The 27,490-nt window shown below is 43.4% G+C and overlaps 1 protein-coding gene across 3 annotated transcripts in view; it reads left to right on the top strand.

Annotated features, from left to right (window-relative positions):
• Acoxl (acyl-CoA oxidase like) overlaps positions 1-27,490 on the top strand; it is a 317,884-nt gene that overhangs the window by 46,880 nt on the left and 243,514 nt on the right. For all 3 annotated transcript variants that reach the window (XM_040746264.1, XM_040746263.1, XM_040746265.1), the window contains exons 3-9: positions 3,725-3,808; positions 8,041-8,127; positions 9,145-9,243; positions 14,923-15,037; positions 15,663-15,749; positions 17,222-17,294; positions 21,017-21,149. In XM_040746264.1, coding sequence (XP_040602198.1) covers positions 3,725-3,808; positions 8,041-8,127; positions 9,145-9,243; positions 14,923-15,037; positions 15,663-15,749; positions 17,222-17,294; positions 21,017-21,149 — 678 coding nt within the window. The remainder of the gene's footprint in view (positions 1-3,724; positions 3,809-8,040; positions 8,128-9,144; positions 9,244-14,922; positions 15,038-15,662; positions 15,750-17,221; positions 17,295-21,016; positions 21,150-27,490) is intronic.

Consider the following 27,490-nt stretch of genomic DNA (forward strand, 5'->3'; position numbering starts at 1 on the left):
TCAGGGACATATCTGGATTAATAAGACTTTTCCTTTCTCCCCAGAATTTGTAGCAGAATATCATAGCATAGAGATCTGCTACATAAATGCCCTGAAAGAGATTATTTTAGGACAAGCTGTCTTTCTTCTGCTTGAAATTAACCTTACTACTCAAATGTGTTTGACGGCATGGGCTGCAATTTCAGATATAATAAAAGTTTGAATTTTTATCTCTACACTTATGGATTCACTATCATTTAAAGTGGTGATAAATTTACATGATTGTATAATCATTAGGTTTGGTTTGAATATATCAAATGTAAATGAAGTAGCAGAGACATTAAAAAAAGATGCAAAAGTGCATTGATTAATGATTGATCCCAGTCAATATAGACAGTTCAGCTAGTGCTGCCAATTTAATGAGAAGGTAAATTTGCCAATAATAAGTATTAATTAAATAGCTATCAAAGAGAATCCATGTATGTAGATGATGCTAAAAATATATGCCAGCAATACAGTTAATCATATCGAACCCAGTCCAGGTTTAAACACTTTGATCTGACTTCTTGAAGATGAACCAGCCCAAGTGCATACTCAAATTAACACTAGGGAATGGCAAACTCCTATTGACATCTCCTATCAGGTCTAATAAAATAAACATGGCTGTCTCCTGCGGAGACAGGGGAAGGGAAGTCATCATAATAAACAATTTCAAACGCTCCAAGATGGATGAATTCAACACATGTGCTTGTAGTTAGTTTCAAACTTGTGAGTAAAAATGGTCACAATTGGATGTTGCTAGTAACAAAATTATATTCTGTATCAATAGCGTGAATTATCGGAATGAAGAAAAACATCTACACTTGATGTTTCTAAAGGATTTACTATCATCTCTCTCTCTCTATCTATCTATCATCTATCTTCTATCTATCATCTATCCATCCATCCATCTACCTAACTACCTATTTATCTAATAATTACTTAGGGACAGGTTTTTTTCTGTGTACTCTGACTGGTGTGGAACCTCTATGCAGACCAGGCCAATCTGGATCTTTCCTCTGCCTCCTGTGTGCTGTGATTTCAGGCATGTGCCACTATGCTCAGGAGACTTGCATACTTTCGATGATTTGGCTTTAGAAAAAGCAAAGCAAGTGATTGAAGACAAAGGGATGTTTGTTCTTGTGACTATAGATAGCATGACTCAGAAAGATGACATGTGGGCACCTTGGCAGGAAGATGTACTCTCTGATGGTACAAAATAAAATCAGTGATAAAGATTGGGCCACCAGAGTCCTTAATAATTAAGGACAGTTAGAGTTAGTAGCAAGACATTCTCATAAGAGCACTTAAGTTCTAGTTCCTGATCCTTGTTTTGACACTCACCAGGTGACTCTGGTTGGGTAACTCACTTGATTTCCCTGAGCATAAGCTTTTCCATCTTTTATGCGGTGTCTGGGTTGTTCTAAAGATTGGTAAAACAGAGGACACTGGGCCCTTCAAAAAAGTCTCTGCTACAGTTGTTTTTCATTATCTGCTTGTAACTGTCTCTTTGGTGCAATCCCAGGCTGGAGCCATGCAATGGTTTCTGTGAGAGCCTGGAGGTATTTTAGGAAATAATCAATACAAGATGTGTTGGGTTGCAGCCATGTTGAGAAGCATAAATCTTGACAGTATGGTGTTTGATGGAATTAATAATGCTTGAGAGAAACATTATAAAAACCTGTGAGAGGGAAAATATGGAGGATGTCTAGGGAGAGAGTTGAAGCCAGAGTAGGAACAGTCATCCAAAGAAGGTTGGTATCCTGCTGCTGATGGGGCAATGCGCACACAGAAACATCACATGTGACTATGTATATAGAAACACACATAGACCTGCATGAGTGTATAAAGGAACATGTACATGTCCACATATGTATATATAGGAACATGCACACACACTCAAACACAGAAGTTCATGCACACAATATATACAAGATAGATGTGTTCATACCTGGATACGCAAATACATGTGTGCATGTCCACGCAAACATGAGCAACTTGTACCAGTTTTGTTGGTGGGGATCTCAGAAGAAATTGGCCCATGAGAAGACAACTAGTATGAAATCCAATAATGAATAATTGCAAATTGTCCACTCTAGGGGCTACCACCTTCTCAGGACATGCTGCTTCTGGTTCTTTTTGAAAAGTGTGTGTGTGTGTGTGTGTGTGTGTGTGTGTGTCTTGTGTGTCTGTGTGTAGGCCAGAGGTCAATGTTGGTGTTCTTCTCTGTCACTTTCCACTGTATTTTTTGAAACAGGCACTTTCACTGAATGTGGAACTCAGTGATGTGAATGGAGGTTTCTGTCCTGCCAGGTCCCACCACCCTTCAGCCCCAAATAAGCACACAGAGACATATTATTATTAAACTGTTGGCCGATAGCTTAGGCTTCTTATTGGCTAGCTCTGTCTTAATTATTAACCCATTTCTATTAATCTATGTATCACCACTAGGCTGTGGATTACCCATAATCCGGCATGTTACTCCTTTGGCAGCATGGCATCTCTCTTTGGCCCTCTCTGCCTTCCTCTCCCCAGTCTTCTCCTGGTCTGGTAGCCCCACCTATATTTCTTGCTTGGCTATTGACCAATCAGTGTTTTATTCATCAACCAAGAAGAGAAACATATATACAGAAGGCTATCCCCATCACAGTGATTTTACTAGATTGGCTGGTTAAGAGCCCCTAGTGTCCTCCTGTCTCTGCTAGAATCTCTAGTGCTAGAATTAAAAATACCCACTTGTCACTGCACCTGGCCTTTTACACAGGTGCTAGACCCCACACTCAGGCCCTACAGCAGGCATTTTGACCCTCTGAGCCATACTCTAAGCCCTGCTCTAGTTTTTTATAATTAACCAATGGAGAACTGTGAGCTCATTAAGCTTTGGAAGTTGCTGATATTGTGACAACGAGAGAATCAATAGGGATGAGAGACCAGGATCTCATGGTTTTAAAATCACAAATCAAGCCCAGGGGTGACCACCTATGCTTCAAAAGAGAAGACCATGGCTTTTCCTTTATCTAAAATGTCAGATTTTCTAAGGGATTTTCTTCATATCCCTGTTGCTGTGTGCACACTTAGAGAAGATAGGCAGGATGTCTTGGCTGCCTATATTGCAGGGGAAACATACTGGGAGGCCAGGGACAAGCTTGGTCAAGGTTAAGTAAAGCCTGGGGAAATGAGGGATGGGACAAAGCGTCTGTCCCCATGCTGAGGCTGACTTCTAGTCAGGAGCAGTTGACTTCTTGTTGTGTCAGAAAAGAGGCCATAGAGCTCTAGGTGGTGAAATAGCAGGTAAAGGCACTTGTTGCTGTCCCTGATAACCTGATTTAGATCCTCAGAACCCACACAGGACCCACACAGTGGGAGAGAACTGATGCTTTCAAGTTGACCTGTGACCTCTACACATGAACTGTATTGTTGCACATATCCCTAAATAATTCTTTTCTTTTAACAAAAAAACTAAAAAAAAAAAAAGGAAAAAAGTCCTTGAATACCACACCCAAATGGCCAGAGACCAAAGGCCACATTGACACAAGAAAAAAACATTTATTTTCAAAAGAGTGATGGGATTATTTCCTGACTTAAAATTTCTTTGTGTTAAATTTTATTGTGAAAGTATTACATAAGTCACATATTATTTAAAATGTATATTTTGAGTTCAAAAGGCCAGAAGTAAATCTTGACATTGGATCCATTATATTTTCAGGAAGAAAAAAGGAGGAATTTCATCAGCCGAAGCCTTGTCCTGGGAGAGGTGCTCTGCATGGTGGATGCGTCCACGTGTGTGAAGGTGAGCGCCCTGGGAGCTGAGGAGGAGTGAAGTGATGCACTCTCAGCGTGGTTACTGAGTGGGTGTCTGTAGAGAGACCACGTCACTGCTCATCTTTCTGCTTTTTCACCATCATCGCCCATCCTCTTGTCTGCTCCTTGTTCTTTGTTTGCTTTTGAGATAGCCTCCTATGGCATAGGCTGGCCTTGAACTCCTGCCTCTGTCTCCCAAGTGCTGGGATCACTAGTGCATGTCTCATATTTTTTGCCTGGTTTTTCATATTGTTTTCATTAATACACATATCCTGTATTAATTTATTATTCTTGTTTGTCTTAATTTCTATCCCTTCCTTCCTTTCATCATTCCTTCCTTTTTCCTTCCTTCCTTCCTCCATCCCCCCTCTTTCTTTTTTTTCAGAGACATAGTTTCTCTGTGTAGCCCTTTCTGTCCTGGAACTCACTCTGTAGACCAGGCTGACCTCAAACACACAGAGATCAGCCTGCCTCTGCCTCTTGAGTGCTGGGTTTAAAGGCGTACGCCAATACTACCCTGACTTCATTTGTCATTGTTTCAAAAAGACAGTACCATAAGTGTCTGTGACTTACTTTCTTCACTTAGATATCACTGCTGAGACTGATCTATATTGTTGCAAGTCACTACCTTCATTAATTTAAATAATATTTGGTTTTGAAAATTAAACCCTTTAATGGAGAGCACTACTGCTTTCTCATCAGCTTACGTGGAAATTCAATGGTATTTGCTACTTTTGCATTACCATGACCCAAATACCTCGGAAACCAACACAAGGAGGAATGAGTTATCTTGGTTCATGGTTTCAGCTCGTTATGGCGAGAAGGCATGGAGAAACAGGTGGTGCTGTGGTGGCAAGAGTGGGTAGCAGATGATCAGCATCACAGCAGACTAGGAGGCAAAGAGCAAGACAGGAAGTGGGCAGGCATAAAACATCTCTAAGTCCTGATCCTCTTGGTATAACCTTCTGAGATGTGACTAGGGTGTGTGTGTGTGTGTGTGTGTGTGTGTGTGTGTGTGTGTGTGTACGCTTGCTTACTATGGAAGCAAGAGGACAACTGTGGTGTCTTTCCTCAGCCATATTTTTTATAATTAGATTGTTTATGTGTTGAAAGAGAGAGAAGAGGGGTTGGGGAGGAGAAAGAGAGGGAGAGGGAGATCTAGAGAAATAGAGAGACAGACAGACAGAGACACAGAGACACAGAGGCACAGAGACACAGAGACAGAGAGGCAGAGAGAATAGGAATGCGTCATGGTGTGCCTGTGAAGTTCAGAGGACAATTTGCTGGAATCATTTCTTTCCTTCTACCATCTAGATTCTGGAGACTGAACTTGGGTCATCAAGCTTGGCAACAATACCTCCTGAACCATCTGAACCATCTTGCTAGCTCCTGTATACTTTATTTTTAAAAAAATTGAGACAGGGTCTTTTGCTGGCCTGGAATTCACTGAATAGGCTAGGTTGGCTAGCCAGTGAGCCGTGGAGATCCTCTGTCTGCTTTCCCAGCACTGAGACTACAAATGCATGTCATGGGACTTGGGTGTTTCTCACAGGGGTTCTGGGGATCAAACTCAGGTCCCCGTGGTTACAAGGCAAGCACTTTGCAAACTAAGGGAACCCAGGAGCCTGCCTTAATTATCTACCCGGTGGTGGTTTCATTGGTGTATTAAGGTGAGGTCAACCAGCACTCTGCTCTGATGCCTGGAATCACCTTCTCATCCCCAAGTGTGAGGTGAGGCTCTGCCAAGGCTCACCGTTTGTCTCTTGATACTGTCCTGACTTCAGATGCCAGCCTTTAGGCATCTCCAGTGGTAGCCAGTGAGGCTGCTGCCAGCCCTTTCTGGGCATGTTGTGGTTATTGCTTTATACTCCTGATGCTGCAACCATCCTTTTTCTTCTCCAGATTATGGAGAAAGGAGAGAGACGCACCCCAAAACAGTACATGTTGAGTACATGTTTGCAGTTTGGGTTTGGGGTCAAAAGTGCTTTCCTCACTTTGTCCCCATACAAATAGGCTTCCTAGTGTTCTGCCCCCTAAGGTTTACTTAGGGGACAGGATAATGGATGTTTTTGACAGCAGTGAGCACAGTGTCTTCTGGGACGGCAGTTTGGATAGATGTCCATCTCTTGTCAGTTTCAGTATCTCTGTTCCAGTATCTTCATTTAAGCATCTCCTCCCTGGTTCATGGCAACTTTTGCAAATTCCAGTATCACAACTAATGGGATTTCACACACATGGTCACTTAGCCAAAGGCCAGGTATCTCCCAGAGTGCCCCCTTCTCTTCCCAAATCCAACTCATAAACTTGTCTCCAGAATACATACTGAATCTCTCCACTTCTTTCCTCAATGATCAGTGAATTCTGCCATCACCACTTCCTGCCTGCCTGTCTCATTTTTCTGGCTAGAAAAATGTTTGTGCTCCTCCTAGGAGGCACTGCTGTAAACATGTCAGGCTAGAGGTCACCTGCTCAGCACTCACCCCCCAGCTCCACTCTTCCTGTCTTGGTGTTGTCTGCCATTTGGAGACTGTGGTTTTGTGAGGGGAAGTCCCCACACATTTCTTGATTGTGTGAGTGGAAGTGACACAGATGCTATCTATGAGCTGGCCTCTTTCCTTCGAAGATACAGACCACTCTGGCATAACTGCTTACTAATGTAGCTAGTGAATGGAAACTTTCTAAGTGTGTACAAAAAAATTCCAGTTTTTCCCATTCCCAGGGAAGAGGAAAAGCCTAGAAAAGAAATATATGATAGTGTTTACATTTGCCATCAGCCAAAGAGATTTAGGACAGGAAAATTCAACTTGTTATTAGTTTGTATAAATTAAATTTAGTTGAGTAAGAAAAAAAATTAGTTGTCTTTTAAACTAGACAGAGAAAAAGTAAACCGTTTTGAATTGATTCCATTTTCCAGATGTATGGATGCGGGTGACTCATTTAGTTATCAGTGACCACCCCCGCCCCCTTGATTGAGAAAGATAGGCTTAATTGCTATAATTAAAGAATTTCATAGGGGAGTAAAACCTGAGTTCTTAAACTTCTGGGCTGTCTTCTTTCTTCAACCTCGTCAGTGTATGTTGGCTTCACTCATTGTAGTGAGATGGTAGTTAGCTGCCTCAGATCTCCATCTCCCTGCATTCCATTGTGTCTGGGCCACTCAGACTGGCCCACTGAGATCCTTTGGATTCCATGAGATCTTGAAGCCACATCCTCATGACTATGGGGATGATGTAGCTTAGCTATATGAAGGTCACACTCATCCTAAAGCCATCCTAAAGGCATTCAGACCCATTCTAGGGAAGGATGGTCCTCAGGAGAAATTCAGAGTGTGTGGAGAGGGAAGGAATGCTGAGCTCAGCACCAGCAAATGTCTACACATCTCCATCCCTTTGCTTTTTCTGTCAGTTGTCTTGCTCCTTCCATGTGGCTTTGTTCTAGATGTCCCTTCTTCCTCTTTTTTTTATATTATTTATTTATTTATTATGTATATAATCTTCTGCCTGCATGCCAGCAGAGGGCATCAGAGCTCATTCAAGGTGGTTATGAGCCACCATGTGGTTGCTGGGAATTGAACTCAGGACCTTTGGAAGAACAGTCAGTGCTCTTAACCGCTGAGCCATCTCTCCAGCCCCCCTTCTTCCTCTTTGTGTTGGCCAGTTTTTGTCAACTTGACGTAAACTAGTCACCTGGGAAGAGGGAACCTCAGTTGAAGAATTGTCTCTCTATCAGATTGGCTTATGTGGCCTTCCTTGATTAATGTTTGACGTGAGGAAGCCCAGTCCCTTGTGGGTGGTGCCACCCTGGGCAGGTGGTGCTGGGTGTGTAAGAGTAAGACGAGAAAACCATGGGGACCAAGCCAGTCAGCAGCTTTCCTCAGTGGTCTCTGCTTCAGTCCCTACCTCCAGGTTCCTGACTTAAGTTTCCTGCCTTGGCTTCCTTTGATGATGTCTGTAACCCGGAAGCTGAAAGAAACCCTTGATTCCCCCAAGTTGCTTTTGATCATTATGTCTATCATAGCAGCAGAGATCAAACTAGAACACTTCTCTTCCTCTTTCTTAAACCCTTGCTTCCTCCTCTTTCCTCCCTCTTCCCTGTCTTATAAAAGGGCAGATAAAGACCTGTGTAGTATAAAAGGAAACCTAGAGATAACCCCTAGTGTGTCTAGTTGTTGCTAAGCTGTTGATTGTGGCTAGTCATTGTTTGTACTGTCCTTGTTTCTAGTGTGGAATCATTTCCTTGTTATTTGGAGGTGCCATCAACAATCTTGGAAGTCCTGAACATGTTACCAAGTGGTTTTGGCAACTCAAGGTATGATTCTTACCTTAATAGATAGCTTTTTATGGAGATTTAAAAAACAATTCATAGTACTTTTGTGTGAATGTATGTCTGATTAAAAAATTGTTTAAAATGAGAATTTCAAGATTATCTTTTAAAATATTATGCTACATCTGTCATAATCATTTTTTCTCAAAATATGTTTTCATTTAAACTAGAAATGTGAATGTTTCACATGTCAATCCCAGCTCCCTCTTCCACCCCTCCTCCCTTGTCCCTCTACCAGTCCCCCAGCCCCCCACCCAATCCCCACATCATTCCCCAGGGAGGGTGAGACCCTCCTTGGGGGATCTCTAAAGTCTGTCATTTCATCCTGGGCAGGACCTAGGCCCTTCCCTATGTGTCCAGGCTGAGAGAGCATCCTTCTATTTGGAATGGTCTCTCAAAGCTCATTCATAAACCATGGTGAACACTGATCTACTACCCAAGGCCCCAGTGATTTCTGTGGCCTCCTCCCTGGCACTACATTTATGGGGTCTGGATCAGTCTCCTGTTGGCCTATTAGCCATCAGTCTGGGATTCAAGATCTCCCCCTTATCTGTTCATTTGTCTTTGTGGATTTCATCATCATGGTCTTGACCCCTTTGCTCATCACTCCTCCATGTCTGTCACTAGGATAAAAAGTTTATGTGTGTGGGTATTTTGGCTGGATATATGTCTGTGCACCACATGAGTGTCTAGTTCCTTCAGAGACCAGAAGAGGGCGTTGGATCCTCTGAAACTACAGTTATTGGGTATTTATAAGCCATTATGTGGGTGCTGGAACTCGACTAGGTCCTCTGCAAAAGCTAGAAGTGCTCTAAACCACCAAGCCATCCTTCCATCTTCACCAGTTATATTCATAACCTCATAATAGATGCCAACAAGATACATTTTTATGTTTGTCTCCAGCTTTCTGCTCCCTTTCTTGCTAATATTGTTAATGGCCTGAGGTCTTCAGCTAGAGATCACCTGACCATCTAATTCTCTTTTAATATCTCCTGAACTTAGGAGCAGAAGTATACTGGGATGTTTGCAATGACTGAGAAGGGTCATGGGAGCAATGTGAGAGGGATCCAGACTGAGGCCACCTTTGACCTTGACAATCAGGTGAAGAGTCTGTTTCTTTTTTCATGGTTGACTGCAACAGGAGTCCTGTATAGACCACCCCATCTTCCTGAGCATGTGCTACCGGGCTTCACACCTTTGGCATTTGCTATCCAGCTTCACACCCTCTGCATGCACCGCCTGGCTTCACGCCCTCTGCATGCGCTGCCTGGCTTCATGCCCTCTGCATGCGCTGTCAGTCTTCATGCACTCTGCATGTGCTGCTGGGCTTCATACCTTTGACATGTACTCTGATTGAGAATCTTAGACTCAGAACAGCATCTGGTTGTTTTAGAGATGGACATGAGCTCAGCCTTTGTGAGCAATACCAACTACGCTTAGACACAGCTCAGTACATGAATTCTTTAGTTATTCCCTCATAATGTTTCCATGGAAACAGTAATAGCCACCTTGTTCTTTCTAACAGTAGTCCATGAAGAAGAGAGGAGATGTCTTTGCTGTTTCTGTTTGTTGCACATGGTCAGGAGATAAGTCCTCTATGCTGTCACAGTTGTCCCTCATGGGGTATCACAGCTTCTAGGAATCTCTGATAATTCTAAAATACACAGATGCTCAGTTTCCTTATATACGTGACATAACATTTGTGTAGGACCTGACACATTGTCCTATATACTTTACATCATTTTTGATGACTCCTAATACCTTATTTAATGTGATGCTATGTGTTTGTTAAACTTATTATTCAGGGAATGATAAGAAAATAATATCCACAGGTAATCAGTATAGATGTAATTAAAATGTATCTCAATACATGGTTGACTCTAGTGATGTGGGATTCATGCAGATAATGGGTCATTAATTGTATTAGGCAGTGTATGTGTGTGTGTGTGTGTGTGTGTGTGTGTTAGTTTTGAATGTAATTGGATCCTATAAGCTCATGGAGAGTGGCACTATTAGGAGGTGTGGCTTTGTTGGTGTGGGTATGGCCTTGTTGGAGGAGGTGTGTCACTGTTGGGGCAGACTTTGAGGTCTCCTATGCTCAAGCTACACCCAGTGTCTCAGTTCACTTCCTGTTACCTTTGAATCAAGATATAGAATTCTCAGCTCTTTCTCCACGATTATGTCTGCCTGCATGCTCCCATGTCCCACCATGATGATAATGAACTAAACTTCTGACTAAGCTTCATGGTATCTCTTCACAACAATAGAAACCCTTAACTAAGATTGTGTGTGTGTGTGTGGTATATGTGCACACATGTGCTCCCATGCCTATGCATATGGAAGCCAGAAGAAGATGTAGAGTTTCCTGCTGTACCATTCTCTATCTTATTCCCATGAGACAGAATCTCCCACCGAGAGATAGACTAGCAGCCCGCATGCCCCAGTGATACTTGTTTTTGTCCAACACAGGATGGGGTGACAGACAAGTAGCACCACGCCTGGCTTTTTATCTGAGTCCTGGGGATTTAAACTTAGGTCCTCATGCTCAAGCAGCAAGAGTTCTTCCCCACTGAGTCATCTCCTAGTCCCTATGTGTTGTTTTTAACCATGGCTCACACAGATTCTACTTGACAACCTGAAGGCACCTTAGTGTCACTTTTTCTCCCTCATGTGATGACTCTGATCTTTTCCTTTTGTTTCTCTTTTCTTTGCTATTATTCCTTTCCCTTTACTTTAAAATACTTATTTGTTAGCATGCGTGCATGTGCGTGTGTGTGCATGCACGGGAGCACGGGCACCCACACATCTGTCCATGCCACAGCATGTATGTGGAGGTCAGAGGGCAACTTGTTGGATTGAGTTCTCTCCTTCGGCCATGGGTCCCAGGGACTGAATTTACGTCATCGGGTTTTGTGGCAAGTGCTTTCACCCACTGAGCCATCTCACTGTCCCTCTTTCCCCTTCTTATTAATTAAGTAAAGATGTTGGCCAAGACCTTCTAATTTGGTGTCTTGCTCCATCCTGGGCTACAAACATCCTGGGCTCTCCTTTGTAGCTCTCCACTACTGGACTCACCCTGTTCCCACCACTGGATAAAGAAAGCCACTGTGGTTTCGTGGTTTCTTATTTGGTACTGGATATTCCTAAGGACTACAAGGGGTAACTGAATTCTGATATGCACAGCCGTGTTTGTGAGTGGGGTGGGGAGGAGCTGTTACACTAGTGTCTGTGTGTCCAGCTCCATTCTTCCATTTCCTCTGAGTTTGCCTTCTGAATCAGGACATCTTTAAAAACAAGGCTTTTTTTGGGGGGGGGAGTGATGAATCCTCATTGGGTGAGTGGCCAGTGTTTAGAATGTCATATTCAGGTGACAGGTCTTAGAGGATGGCTTTTCCCTGCCCTGATGTTCATTCTCTATAGCAGTCAGTGATATCCCAGGTCACATTATGAGCAAGGGCTGTGCCCTGCTATGCTGTCCCAGCTTCTTCTTTATGGTGTTGCGTATTCTTTCAAACCAACACTCCCTTTAAATAGGTGAAGCAGTTCCTGTTATCTGAGAATTGAAGGGGTAGTGGACTCTAAGCTAAGCACTTAGATAACCAGCCAGCGGATCATTGTTGTTGCTGTTTTACAGACGGAGAAACTGAGGCTCACAGATGTTAGGACTCTGACTCTAGTGATAGCTAATGAGGAGCCTTAGACTGAACTGGAGCTGCCTTTAAGAGTGTGGCTTCCCCGCCAAGCGATGCTTTATTGACCTGATACCTTATGGGTTTTGGCTGGCCATTTTTTTTCTTTTCCCAAGCTGTGATATTGAGATGACCTTGCAATCATTACTGTGAAAGAAAAACCACCCACATTCTTACTTGTTTCTTCTTATAATTTTTTTTGTCAAAAAAATAATTTCTTGCATTGGTCTCATTTTCCCCAAATAGCATAAGTGATTTTGTCACCTGATAGGCCCCTGCAGCTGCCTCTTTCTGACAGGGGAGTTGCTGATGAGGAGATGGGGAGCACTATCTCTCCAGTGGGTGGGAGAGAGAACGAGAACAAGTCAGTCATAAACTTCTGCCAGGAGGGAAGCAGGGGAGTGGGTAAGGGGGAGGGGACTAACGCAGTAGGGGGTGGCTTTCTCCCTTGGATTCATGTTTCTCCTTCATTTCCCTTTGAAAGTTGTGTAGCATATCAAATGAACCTTATTTCCCTCATTTACTTTTTTGGTTTGTGGGTTCTTTTGTTTTCATTTGTATGGGAATAGATTATCCAGTGGCATGGTTCAATGTGAGATAAGAATTTTATTTTCATACTCCATGCTAACTAGCAAAAGTAAATGAGGTTATGGCCAAAGCTTTTTAACTTTATTGTTTATGTATTTATATTGTATGTGCGTGCACACACATGTGTACACCTGTATGTGCCTCAGCACTCTGTGGCAGTCAGAACAATTTGCCGGAGTCTGTTCTCTCCTTTCTACCATATGGGTTCCAGGAATTAAACTGTCTCACTGGCCCCTTTTTACTTAAAAAGATTTACTTTGTATTTACATGATGTACTGTGTGTGTGTGGGGGGGTACATGTACAATGTGAGTGCAGGTATCCTCAGAGCCCAGGAACGTGGGCTCTCCTGGAGCTGCCTGACAGGGGAGCTGAGAACCAAAGTCACCTTCTTTCTAAGAGCAAGAGTGGCTCATGCTCTTGACCACAGAGCCACCTCTCCAGCCCTGTACTTTCTTATTAATTTTATTTTATTTTTTGCATTTCTTAGTGTTTGCAACTTTGACCATTTTGCTGGTCTTCCACAAGTAATCATAATTGTAACCAGCACACATGTTGGGCATTGTTTAGATTACAGTTTCAACTCTAGTGTTTTGGCTGATACAAACTTTCCACGTCAAGCCTCTTGCCAGAAGTGACAAAGCTCTTAGATGTGTACAGGACTGGTGGCCTCCCACCTTCTCCCCAGGCAGCCCCAGGTTTCCAGGGCTCTTTTCTCCCTCCCCATCATGTACACGGGTTGTTTTGTCATTCTTGCCCATTGCATGTAGCCTGGAGTTACTCCTGCTTTCAGCAGCCATGACTGGCCAGATAAGCCAAGGGCAATCCCCAGAGGCTTCTCTTAAAGCTATTCAACTCATCCATGTGTTTTTCTGAAAAGCCCCTGCACATGTTAAAGGTTTTCCTGTACAAACTGATGTCAGAGATTGTTTTCTTAGGCCTCAAGACTGTGTTTCTTGGCCCGGTGGAAAAGCACAGTCTATACACTTTATAATCTGAAATCTGAGATAATCCTTGTGTGACCAAGAGCATGTTGGTTTAGCTGAATCATATCTTCTACATTGTCAGCTCCAATTAAATGGCCAGTTCAGCCTTCTCCTATTTCTTCTGGGTCCTTGACCTGTCATAGGTACCCTGTGCTCAGAGCTAGCGGTGTGGTCAGTACCTCCTTAGTAGGAGGTTTAAAGAGAACTCATGTGGTGAACAAGACTGGGGAGATGTGGGCCTTGATGGCAATATTTCCACTAGTATTGGTGTCCAGACAGTAGGGAAGAGAATCCTGGACTCGAGCAGAAACTAGAAACCAACCCTGCATGCTTTCCCCATTTCTTCAGGCTGCAGTTAGCTTCAGGGTGTTTGGAGCTGGCATCTTTGGCTATTACTGAGACAAACTGCATAGGAAATTCTAAGATCCCCTTGGAAGACTGAGGCTCCTTTACAGGTGTTTCTGTTCCAAGGGTTTGGTCTCATGACTCTAGTCTGGGACCTTGGGGGCTTTATTGTAGTCACTGACTAGTAAGATGTTCACAGAAGATTCTGAGACAACCAGCCAAAGGCTTTGATGGGTGTTTTCTTTTCCTTTAAAAAATTAAAATTATTTTGGAGTGAAATGCTAAATGATAGGAATAGCTCACAGGTACCTGTTTTGCTCACAGCCAAGTATGTGATTTTGGCCTCTTGATGATCTGGTTGTCATTTAAACAAAGTTCTTATCATGATTGCAGGCTGGCCAGGCCTGTGCAATAGAAGAAGGCTTGAGAAGTCAGAGATTTACCCACAAAAGAAAGCCAAAGTGAAACATACATTCGTGTAGTCAGGAACAAACCATGCAGGGCCCTGGATCATTGGGTCACCCCTTTTTTCATGGGCACCCCATACGTGAGGTGTTTGAGGGTGAGGGGTGTATGGAACTGATCTATAGCCACATCCCTTTATTTTTATTTTGAGAAGGGTCCTTGCTAAGTTGCCTAGGCTGCCCTTAAACCCACTGTGAGGTCCAAGCAGTCCTTGAGTTTATAGTCTTCTTATCCCAGCCTCTAAAGTAGATAGGGTTGGGCCCTGTGCTGTCACATCTAGCTCTTGTAGAGGTGTTAGGTTGGGTTCTTTAAAAGTGGAAACCTCATTATTAAGTAGCTGGATGATAGAAACTGATAACTGAAGAAATAGTTAACACATTGATACCTGGCAGATGAACAGAACAGCACACATCAGCCTGACACTGTCAAAGACAGATGGGGAATGCATGAATGAATGAATGAATGAATGAATACTGCTCACTTATTTTTCTGATCGAATTATCCATTTTAATCTCCTGCGACCTTCAAAGCAAAGATGAAGGTAAAGTACATTGGAGTGACAGAACTACACAAAGTTGAGACAGTGGCTTTCCAGGAACCTCTGAATCTTCCTTACCCTGCAGATCTGTTTTGTGGTATTCATTGTGTTGAGCTAGGGGTTGAAAGGAGCCACATGGAGGCAAACACTCTGACTTACTCTTCTGTGCAGGAGTTTGTGATTGACACGCCATGTGAAGATGCCCAGAAGATGTACATCGGCAACGCCATGTATGGGAACTATGCTGCTGTCTTTGCCCAGCTCATCATTGAGGGAAGGTCTCAAGGTTTGTTACCAACATGAAAGAATTATCTTTGCTATTTCTGTTTTCACATCAATTCTTTACACTGAAGATGTGCTTCACAGGGCCAGTTTTGTTTTATAAAAATATGCACCGCTAACTTTCTCTTCTATATAAAAGTGATTATCAAATATGCTGACATTAGCCTCTGTTGTATGCAGTGCCTAGAACTCGATGGATTTGGAGAGTGAAATAATGTCATACTGCTACAGAGAAGACATGAAGTTTTATTCTTTTATTTTTATTTTTTGGGTCATGGTTTTATTGGATATTCCTGACTATCCTAGAACTCTCTATGTAGACCAGGCTGGCCTTGAATTTACAGAGATCCACCTGCCTTTGCCTCCCAAATGTTGGGATTAAAGTTACATACCACCACATCCAGCTTGAAAGTTTTTTCTTTAGGAGGGTGAGTCTAGGGCCACGTATGGTAGCTTACTCTTGGAATTCCAACACTTGAAAGGCAGAGGCAGGAGGATTAAATTGAATTAGAGACCATCTTGCCCTATATGGTGAGTTCTAGGCCATCCAGGGTTACACACTGAGACTCAGCCTCAAAAACAGTGAAAAAGGGAGACCTAATAGAGGCCTGTCTCTGTGCCTTCCTTAGGGCCCCACTGTTTCATCGTTCCCATCAGAGATGAAAACGGAAACTTGTATCCAGGAGTGACAGCTATTGATATGATGCACAAAGAAGGTGAGCTCTCAGGTGACCTCCTCTGTTGATTTGTGTCTCCTGTGGGTTCTCCAGCCCCCCACCAAAGATCTCTGATGATGCTTCATCTCCAGATAATGTTTGTGGCCTTGTAGCCCTTGGTGAGCCTTGAGGATGACTCAGGACATTGGTAACACAGCCTGGTCCTCAGTTTTGGAGGATCGAGGCCTGAGATGAGGGAGCTGCCAGCGTTGACTCCTTCTGATGGAGGCAATGGAAGATTCTGGTCCAGGACTCTTGCCTCAGCTTGTGAATGCCATCTTCACATGAGCACATAGTCTCCCTATGTACATATCTGTCCCCAGGTTTCTCCTTCATACATGAACTTCTATCATTTATATTAGGGTCCACCTTAATGACCCTGTTTTAACTTGGTTGCCTCTGTAATGCCGCTATTTTCAAACAAGGTAGTATTATAGATATGGGGCTTAGGACTTCAACCTACAAATGGGATAGGGAGAGGACACAATTCATTCCTTAGCACCCAGTGATACCAGGTTTCCAAGGTGATACCAGCTTTAAAAAAGGGTTATAGGAATTAAGGATAAAAGGGAGAAGAGAGAGAGGATGGGGTAGGGGAGACACCTTGGACAGGGGAGGAGTAACCTCATCCTACCCTTAGTATAGGAAATCACTGCTGCTAAGCATGGCCCCTGAAGCACCTGGGGTGTCAAGTGCTGCTGAGAGCGGGGCAGGCCAATGCTTATGAAGTCCTGCCACCTGTAGAAAACAGTGGCAATGGCAGAGAGACTGCTTTGGTTTTCTATGTCTTCTGTCATCTACTTTCACTCGTTCCTCTTGTGCCTGAGGAGGATGCTCCAAAGGGAGGAGGCATGAGATGTGTGTGGGGAGGGGCTGACTTCTGCCTTCAGTGCCCCATGGTTCTCTCGCCTGGAACGCCTCCCTTTTAACTTTCATGTACTTAATTAGCTTTAACTTTTATTTTGTGTGTATGAGTGTGTTGCCTGCATGTTCATGTATCGTATGCGTATTTGGTGCTGAGGGAGGTCAGAAGGAGGCATCGGTCCCTTGGAACTGGAATTGCTGATGGTTGTGAGCCACCATGTGGGTTCTCGGAACTGAACCTGAGTCTTCTGCAAGATCAATTGGTCCTCCTAGCCACTGAGATGTCTCCTCAGGCCCTGAACTCTTTCCTTCCTTTTAATAATGTTTGCTGCTAGGGAGGGAAATGCCCTATCAGACCCTGAACCTGAGCCCCCAGCACACTGTGTGTGGGAGGTGGGGGGCTGCAAACAAGGGCTGTTTTCCTTTGGGGGGGTTGGGGATGGGCCAGGTGTGTCTGAGACAATATTCCTACTATGCCCCTAACAAAAGAGCACCTGCAGTTTTGGAAATGTTGAAGGTTTATGTTTTAGGCCAAGAAGTGGCTGAGACCATCTTTGGAATGTTGCATAGCTTTCCCTTGCATCTACATTTGAAACCTGTTTTCCCAGGTCTGAATGGAGTGGATAACGGAATTTTGATATTTGACAAGGTTCGGATTCCAAGAGAGAACCTGCTGGATAGGTGAGTAGTTTTCTCCTTAAGGTATGTATAGATTATCTACTTGTTCCCTCAGATGAGGCCTCTAGTTTTGGGGTCTTACAGGCTGCATGGCCAAGTGGTCTTCTCCTAAGTGTTTTCACAACTAACTAGAAAAGGTAGATATGCAAATAGAGAAAAATCTAAATGCTCCAACATGATATTGGCCAGACATAATGATTGTTATGGTAGGCTTTTCCCTATGCCAAAATGTCTAAATCAAGAGATCTATATTAGAATTTTAACATAGAGGATCCATCTAGAAATTATGGTATTTTAAAATAACTTGTAATTTTCATCTAACATTACATATCAAATGCACCATAGCACTATGCTAAATAGTTGATGAATTATGTATCCAATTCCTTGTTGTTGGGTATATAACTTGTTTTTATTTTGACAATTTATAAATAGACTGATGTGTGATACTTGCTTCCCTTGTGGGTGTGAAAGGTTAAGATACCACCTTTTGATCATAATCAAAATATGCTGTATGCGTACATGAAGTTCTCAAAGAATAAATAAGAAAGCAGGGGCTGGGGGTGGAGGGAAAATGCCCAGGTGACCACAAGGCAGTTAAGGCGAATCAAACAGTGAGGTTTCTTTCTCTGGAGTGACCCATGGGTGAAAGTCAGGGTTAAAGATGCATTTTACAGATTCTAGGAAACACCAGCTACCTTCAGTGCCTCAGCCATGCTTCCTGTGAACAGTAAGCCCTGAGACACAGCTGTACTTAAATCACTGGCAGAGCCGGCAATCTGGGTACAAATAAACTGTCTTTTTGCCTTGCAGTGGATTTGCTCCTTTACTTGTCTTTGCTACTTACAAGTTCTTTTCAACAAGTAAATGTAGTCAATTACAAAAGTCAAAGAAAATTGTGTGGGAAGCAGACTTAGAATGGACTGAATTCTGTCTCCCACCCCATGTGAACCAGTGGTAAACAGAACAGAAACAACCAAGACATCTTTGCAGACCAGCCACCAGTGCTGTAAAAGTGGGTCTGGGGCCCATTAGCCTTCCCTAGAGGCACCTGTCCACTTCCAAGGCTCTTGTCAGCATCACCCACTCTGGAGGATGGAGGAGGGTAGGAAAGTCACAATGGGCAGCTCCCATATTCCATCACCCTAATCAGATCCTAGTGGCTGGTCCAGCCTTCGAAGACCACTGGCCAATGGGAAGGGCTCAGCAATTGTTCTAGACATTAGAAAGTCAGATTTAGTGAGAAAGCAGAATGACAGTGGGCTTGTGTTGTTTGTAGCTAATACATCCCTTTGATGAGCAAGATTTGATTTATGACATTATTCATTACCATTTAAGTTGTCCCCCATACTACAGAACAGTAGTGGCCACATGGGGTTTTGAAGGAGTTGTCTTCTGGGGCCTTGGTTCATCACTTGATTAGAAAGTGAGCAAGTTAACAGATGTGGATAAATGATTCAATAGCTTCTCTAAAAAAATCACAGCTGCCATTTTTGAAGAAAGTAATAAACACACTTTAAAATTTATATGTAAGTATAAGAAACCCAGAGTAAAGAAATCCATCTTTGTAAAGAACAAAGTGGGAGGATTCATACTTGGAATCTGAAAGCTTATGACCAAGCTGTGGTAATCTAGATTGCATGACATTAGCATAAGGGTAGTTATATGGACAATGGAATAGAATAGTCTACAAATAAATCCTCATATTTATTGGCAATTGCTAGACTTCTGGATCACCAAGACAAAGAGGAAACAGTAGTCTTTTCAACAAGTGTGTCCAGGACATGTAGCTATCTAAAACTGTTAGGCTGAACTGTTATCTCATGCTGAGGATGTAACAAGAGATTCCACAAGAGTCCAGAATAAAGGGAAGTCAGGTATTTATTGGGGAATCACTCACACAATGAAGGTAAAACTGCCACCGTGGTCTTCTGCCCCTGAAGGTGCAGGAAGCTGTGTCCTGATCTGTGACCACCGCCCAAGAAAGCAATCAGGGACTTTCTGCCAGTCCACACATAGCCTCTGGGCCCCACCCTGAAAGGGGTCAGTGCCTCAAAGACTATTGACTGAAAGAATTCTCACAACACACACCACCCAACATATATGCACACAGTTCTTAGAAGAGACCTGGGGTATATGTTAGTGACCTTGGTCTCATCAGTGAATTATTAAGCTTGACACCAAAAGTCAGGTAATGAAAAACCAAAGAAAATGTAGGGCAATACATTTTTTAAAAAAACTTAGTGAAAATAGTCTTTTGAGTTGAAGAAAGACTTGTAAATAAAAAAAACATCATAAGGGCCTAGCGCTCAGAACAGAAAAACTATTCCAGTTGATCAAGACAGACAGCCAGTTAAAAAATAAACAAAGTATGAATAGACATTTCCCCAAAGATATCAACTCTCTGATAAAACATGAAAGAAAATTCACCAATGCCTGAAACACTGCTGTCAAATCACAGTGAAATATCATTCTGCACTCTTTGGAATGGCTTTTGTAAAACATGCAGACAATACCAAGTGCTGTTGAAGATGAGGAGACATTAGAACCATCTTATGTCCCTGACAGTGTTGTAACATGTCTTCATAGATTTGGAAACTCACTTAGCATTTCCTCAAAAGTTTTAAGTTTGAACTGAAGAGATGGCTCCGGTGTTGAGAGTGTTTGTTGCTCTTGCAGAGGAACCAAATTAAGTTCCCATACCCACATAATGGCAGTCTAATTCCAGAAGATTCAATGTCAATCAGACACTAATAGCATCTCATCTCGTCTTCTGGCCTCAGTGAGCTCCTCTACTCAAGGGGTATGCATTAAACTCATGCAGCTCATGCACACACATACACACACACACACACACACAAATAATACACAAATCTTTTAAAAAATGTTTGAAGTTAGATGATGTAACAGTTCTATTTCCAGATGCATATGTATATCTGTATATATGTGGTTCTATCTCATTGAAATGTAAACATCAATTTGTCCCAAATAAACTTGAGCACAAATATTCATAACATAATTATTCATAATACCCCCAAAGTGGAAATAACTTTACCATCTGTTGGCTGATAAATGCTAACAACTACTGAGTGCAATATTCATTCATAAAAAAACAAGAAGTACTGATATAATCTAGAGCATAGGTGAACCTTGCAAACCTTGTGCCAAGTGAAAGAAGCCAGACACAAAAACACATTATATATTTTGTTCCCATTGACGACAAGAGTAGGCTGATCTATAAAGTCAAAGCCAGTTGCTAAAGACTAGAGGTGGAGAATATAGAGTGACGGCAAATGGAGCGGGGTTTCTCTTGGGATGATGGCAGTTTTGGAGTTGAGGAGTAATAATGGTTGTAGAACTTTGTGCATATCCTAAAACCCACCAAATCCAGATGCTGTAAACATGTGAATTTTATGGAATGTTAATCACTCTGCATTGTTTTAAAAAGGCAAGCCAGCTTGTGTTTGCACATTTCAGGCTTTGGTTTGATGATGGTGCTCTTCCTTTTGGGGAGCTGCTACCACACTGCAGGCTGGCAGTGGTAGAAAACCTGCCCTTTCCTTCCACAAGTCAAGCTCTTCTCAGCATTTACATTGAGAAGCTTCCAGGATTCCTATTTCTGTGTTTACATGGGAGTCACATGGCTTCATTTCTAGTAGGGCCATACTTTCTTTTGTCTTAAACTTCGTCTTTATTTTTTCCATCCTGCTTTTTCTACATCCTCACAGGTTTGGTTCTGTGGCTCCCAATGGACAGTACCATTCACCTATTCAAAGAAAGAGTGCAAGATTCAACGTGATGCTGGCAACACTGACCCCTTCAAGATTAGCGGTGGCTTTCAAAGCTATGGGCACCATGAAGGTAGTAGCTCTGTTTCTAATGAACTTTACTGCTTGTTGTTCACAGGATGAGTAACAGCATCAGATGCTAGGATCCTCAAGCCACCGTTACATGGGGTCAGAGATATCCATTATATGCTGAGGAGGGCAGATTGACCAGGAATACAGAGCATCTCTGCATCCTTTGAACTATATGCCACCTATCTGTATCTCAGATGTGTGTTGCTAGGCATAGTTGGAGAAGCAGCAGAATCATAAAAGATGACCCAGAGGGATGGTCTTATTTAAGATAAGTGTGTCTGCTAAAGAGCAATTAAGCATTACCTCACATGGGAAGGTCATTGTTCTTTGCTGAGTTCATTGATGCTTATTATTCTACACCTGCTATCTGGGTATGACATTTGCCACCACAGGTTAACATTCACAAGGCCAGATTTTTTAAGCCATCTGTGTTCCCTGCCCCCCTCCCTCCCGTGCACTGCTTTGTGTGGAGCCTAGAGAGTGGAAAGCTCTGGAAGTGTTTATCTCCTTTCCCTGTGACTCTGTACTGCTTTCTTCTCTGGGCCTTAGTCTCTGCATGAAAGAAAAATTTTGCCTGAAGCTCCACTGATTTTGGTGAAGCTGGAGGAAAAATGCAGACTCCCCAGTAACATGTATTTGTGGCTTGAATCCAGTTTTTCCATGAAGAAGGAAGAAATTTCATTCTCCTGACTCCAGGTCTGACACTGGCCTGTGGATGACTGAACAGCATAAAACCCCTTCTCACTCACTTCTGCAGGGTCTGCCATGTTCCCCGGGCTCCCTGCCCTGACCCCAGTTTCTCTGAGTGGTACTCCTTTTGTGGGTGGGCCCAAGTGCTCAGGACTGAGCTATGACCTGAAGCCCTGTGAGAATGCTTGTTTTGTGGTGACTCTTACCTGAGACTAGGTGGCTGTTCTGAAGTCTCCTGTCACCAGTGTCTTATCAGCACCATCTGACAGGGAGATCCCAGGAAAATCTTGTGATGAAAACTGGCTAGGAAGCATTCAGGTGTTGAGGAAAATGGATCATCAGGGATAGAAAACTGATTCAGGGCTGTCTGGAGTATAAGGGGAGTGTCTGGACACTATCGCTCCTATTCATGGAAGTCTTCCAACAACCACTATTCAGCAATCTTTTGGCAAGAGTTCTGAGTGCATAATAATATGCTGGCTAGCTAATGGCAGCACAGGCCTCTGGGAAATCCTGTACTGTAGTCAGATTTTTCTTTGGGCCACCAGTTCACAATAATGACATGGAGACTTATTATTAATTATGAAAACTTAGCTTTTAGCTTAGACTTGTTTTCAACTAGTTCTTATAATTTAAATTAACCCATATTTTTATTAATCTATATTCTTCCATGTGGCTTTTACTTCTATCCCATTTTCTGTGTCCTACTCTTCCTTCTGAGTCTTGCTGACCTCTCTCTGGCACAATCAGTCACCTAGATTCCTCCTCCTCTTCTTCTCTCTCCTCAGAAATCCCACTATCTCTTCTGCCTAGCTATTGGCCATTTAGCTCTTTATTAAACTAATTGTAGCAATAAATCTTCACACAGTATACAAATATTCTACAACACTGCACCCTAGCCAGATACATGTGGAAGATGGCATGGGGACATCCACACTGCTGGAAATTCCTGTCAATGTAGATATATGATGGTGAATGTGGACTCTGAACTCAGGGGTCCTGGGCTCTAGTTTTATCTCCTATGTGTTCCAAAGTGAGGCTATAGGAAAGCTTTTAGTCCTCTCTGAACCTCAGTTTTCTCATCAATAAAATGGGACTGATGATGATGGTGAGATAAGAGTGAAGGACCAAGTGTGCCAAGCTTATGACATAGAAAAGCAATTCTGTAATTCAGAGCTGTTGATGGTCTGCTCCTGCTGCTGCTGCTGCTATTACTGGCAAGACAGAAGTCAGCTATAGCAAAGGAATAAATGATGTTTCTCATGCCTAGAAAGCATTATTACTTATAGCAATCTGAAATGTCTTGGGTTCCTGGGTATCTAGAATAAACAACAGAACTAGATAGAATCTTCCACTGGTATTCTCAACTAGACATCTTGTTGGAATTATCTGGTGTGCTAGTCAACTTCTTGTTGCTGTATGTAGGGTTCTGAGACAATTAACTTTTAAAAGAAAAAGACTATGTTGTTTCGATCTATTGTCAAGCATCCCACTGCTTTAGGGCATTGTGATTTGAGTGAAGGCTCCTCATGTCAAGGCATCTAGGAAGCAAAGAGAGACAGGAAGGGTCTACACCAGTTACTTGTCTCATGCTGTGACAAAATAGCTGATAAGAAGTAAATTGGATGGAGGAGGGGTTTCTTTTGATTTTACACTTCAAGTATATATGATCTAGCATGGGAATGTCATGGTGGCAGGAACTTAAGATAGCTGGCCACATTGTGTCTGCAGGCAAGAAGCAGGGAGTGAGGAAGGCTTATGCTCATTCTCATTTTTATTCATTACAGGACTCTAATGCATGGAATATTATTAATATTCAGAATAGATGTCCTACCTCTGTTAACCTACAGCTATTCCCAGAGAGTTGTATGCGCTCATCAAGTTGGCAATCAAGATTAACCATTACTGGGGCTGAACTCATGGTACATTCTTCAAGGGCACAGCCCTAGTGACCCTACTTCCTCTGTCAGGCTCCAGATTCTAAAGGCTCCACAGTTTCCTGTTAGTGACACAGGCTGGATACCAAACTGTCAACACATAAGTTTGAAGGGTAGCATTCAAGACCCCAACTGTAGTCTCTAGGCCATGAGGTGTGCTTCGCAGAGCCTAGGTGGGGACAGACTTGTGTATACTGCCATGTTGCTCACTGAACGGTGTTTCCAGTGGCTGTGTTGCATAGTGAGTGATTCAGAGAGGCCTTCTTGGCAGCTCCTCTTCCCCTGCAGCTCAGACATGTGACGGGTGTTTCCTCGCCTGCAATCTAAGATGCTTCTGTTCCTTCTGCTGTTGCTGATGAACGGAAAATGGATCCTACCCTCCTGCATGCATTCTTGATGTATTAGGGAACTGTCACCAGGGCTGCTCACAATGATATTAGCTCAAGGCTGAGCATGCCCAGTCCTTTTAAACTTTGCCCAGATGTCTGACTTTTCATGACTATCTCTCATTTCCATGACATTCCTCAGCACACTGAGATTTCTCTCAAAGGTTTGCCGCAATAGCCATCCTCTACTTGGTGCCCAAAATGCCATGCTCAGTTAAGTGGTCAACAAGAACAGGAGGAAGAAAGAAACTGAGATGTTTGGGGTGGGGTGAGGGAGGGAGGCTTAAAAGACCTTTAAAGCCTCCTTGGGGTAGCTGGGAAGTCTTTCCCAGCAAGGAAGGGAGATGAGAACAATATTGTGAGTGTGGGGGGTGTGGAAACAGAGGTGGGTGAGAATGTAAATAGCCAACCTATCTCTTTTGGATTGATTCTGTATGGAGGTAAATGTTTTAGCACAAGACACACTAGTCCCACTTGTAAAGTCATCTCCCCAAAGGGAGCTGTGCCCCATCCAGCAGTGTCTTGTCTGGGGTGATGCTACAGGCAAGGGTTTGCTCTTTGAGAATGCCTGTGCACAGCACATAGGCACAACTGTGCACGCCTAGCATTGCTCCAGCCACTTGGATTCCCTCTGTGGCCTTCTAATGCTCAAGGATCAAGGGCCAAGTTCTTGCCTCATTTCAAGGGTCCCATATGGCTGTCTGCTTATGAACCCCTTCTTCCCATTCGGCCCTCTCTCCTGATGGCCTCATTGCAAAGTGTGCCTTGTGTTTCCTTACTGTTGGCGGGGCGCTCACAAACGATGCTCTGCCTGTGATGCCCACCTCATCTTTACAGGAGATTAATTTTCACACACATTTCAAAGCTCTTGAAATTGTGTCTTCTTCAGAAGTGCCAGGCCTGCACATGACCCCAAATGCTGTCTATCTCCAAGACAAGGCAGCTTGCCATGTGATGTTTCTTTTGGTTATAACTAAGAAAAAGTTGCAGCAGTGACACCAGAATTTAGGGATTCGCACGAATTTTGAGAGATGGGTCACAGTTCCATTCGGAAGACATGGCCAACCCCAATGTGACTGTGCTTGGGCATTGTGTGTGCAAAAAGGCAACTCTAAGGAAATGGGGCTCATAGGGGTAGGGCCCAAATTTCCTAAGACTCAATGTGTCTGTACACAGGGGAAAGCCCATGTGAGGACGAAGTGGGAGTGGCTTTCGGTAAGCCACTGGCACCTCCATCCCAGGCTTCTAGACTCCAGACTGTGAGGGGGAGATGTCCGTTATTGCAGTTGTTTGGTCTGTTTACTACCTAAGCAGACTGATAATATATACCACAGAACCCAAAGGGCCCAGGAAGGACCTCCTTGACAGGTTGTCAGTCATTACTGCAGCTGATAGGAACCACCTCTGACTCCTCCCCTCACCCCAGGGCCCAGCCATGAACTAGGCAAAAAGAGGTGGTCTTATGTAAAGTTGTCAGGTGAGGTGACCGAGTGGAATTGACAGGAATGGAAACAGCTGGAATGTCATGTCTGCTCCAGATGCTGTAGCCTCTCTGGGTTTTTATTCTGCCCACATGACCTAAAAAAAGACAGTGTTTCTCTTTCTCTCCATTTCTTTAAAAACAGAAGTGCTGTAATACCTGGAGGAGTCAGTACATGGAACAGGTTTGCAGGAGTACCTACCCACATGAGTCACACATATCCTGTTAGTCTGACAGGGGTGTGGAAGCTTGCAAGGTCAAGTCAAGGACACTGATTATTAAAAGTGCATCTGAGGTTCTAAGGGTGACAAGTAAGGTTGGGAACACAAGCTCCCCCTTGGCAGTGGCTGCTCTGAGCTTAGTTGAATGATGAGCCAAGTCTGGACGATGGGAGGAATTTGTAAATGAGCTGTGTGGGGACAACAGTAGCCATGCCACCTGAGGACCTTCCTGGAACCAGTGAAGTACATGATCCAGAGAAAGAATAGAGGGTGACGGAGCCTCTTTAAGTCATTTAAAAAAAGGTGTCATAGGAAAGATAGTGGCAGCTTCAAGGACAGTGGGGGTCAGGGTGGGAGTGAGGAGAATGCTTTCAGAAGGGCTTCCCACAGCTTCCCACAGGCTTACAGCATCTGCAGTGAGCACTAGGATAGGGTCTGAGTAAGGGCTTAATTCCACTTTCTCCACACCATTTCTGGCTGCCCATGGTAGGCACCATTCTTGAACGACTTTGCAAGACCTAATTGTAAGAAGAGCTCAAGGGTATGGGAGTCTCCCCAATCAGATGTCAGCGAGGGCCCTTTAGCTCCCCTCCCAAGCAGACTGGGGATGGAGTGGTCCCTTGGGTCCAGTTCAGATAAATCTTATTGTTATTGGAATATTTAGTGGGGCAGGGACTATGCCTTTTTTGTTCAGTTTCAGTGCAAGACTTAATAGATTGCTAAATGCCATGGAAGGTTTTTTAAGCCTCTCTCCTTCCCTCTTACTGTCCTTCCATTTACCCTTCTATCTGTCTAGCCTCTTACCACTTCATCTACCTGTCCAGAACTGTCCCCCACACATTTATCTGTCCATCTACCTTCCACCCATCAATTTTTGCATTACTCTCTTTAATCCTTTATTGATACCTATACATCCTTACATACATATACCCATTTGCCCATTCATCCATGCATCTCTCCCTCCTCCCCTCTTCCCTTTCCTCCATCTATCCACTTCTCCACCCTACTGTATGCTTTAGTGGTTAATGAGAATCTATGCAACAATATGGAGAAAAGAAATCACCTATCTATTGATACCACATTTTAGAACCTACACCCTAGTTGGGAGAATGGAAGGGGAGCTGGAGGTAGCAGCACCTCTTTGAGATCTTGCATACATGAAAGCTTAGGGTGGGAACTCCATTGAATGGGCTTAGTTAGAGTTGAAAGTCTTTGATAACGTGCCTGCAGCATGGCCTAGAAGAGGGCAGGATAAAGAGAGGTAGGGGGTTCCTGTGCCAGTGCCCTAAACACACATGGTGTGTGTTTTGCTAAAACTGGAGGGGAAGTCAACTGATGCTTATTCTCTTTAACACATGTACATGGCGAGCTGTCACTCATCTGCTTACACAGAGAACAGTGGAGCATTGAAATCAGTGCCTCTTCTCTCCTCAGTTATCTTTATTAGAGGACGCATGGTCTCAGTTCTCATTTAGCAGCTTGGGCTGTATTATTCTTTCTCCAGTGAGCATATGCACACATGCTCATGCACAGGCACACATGCACACACAGGTACCTGCACAGGTGCATACACACACACACAGAGGCACACACATACACACAGGCACACATACACACACACACACACA

Source organism: Mesocricetus auratus, unplaced genomic scaffold (genome assembly GCF_017639785.1).
Source record: "Mesocricetus auratus isolate SY011 unplaced genomic scaffold, BCM_Maur_2.0 Super-Scaffold_100004, whole genome shotgun sequence".
Lineage (NCBI taxonomy): Eukaryota > Metazoa > Chordata > Mammalia > Rodentia > Cricetidae > Mesocricetus > Mesocricetus auratus.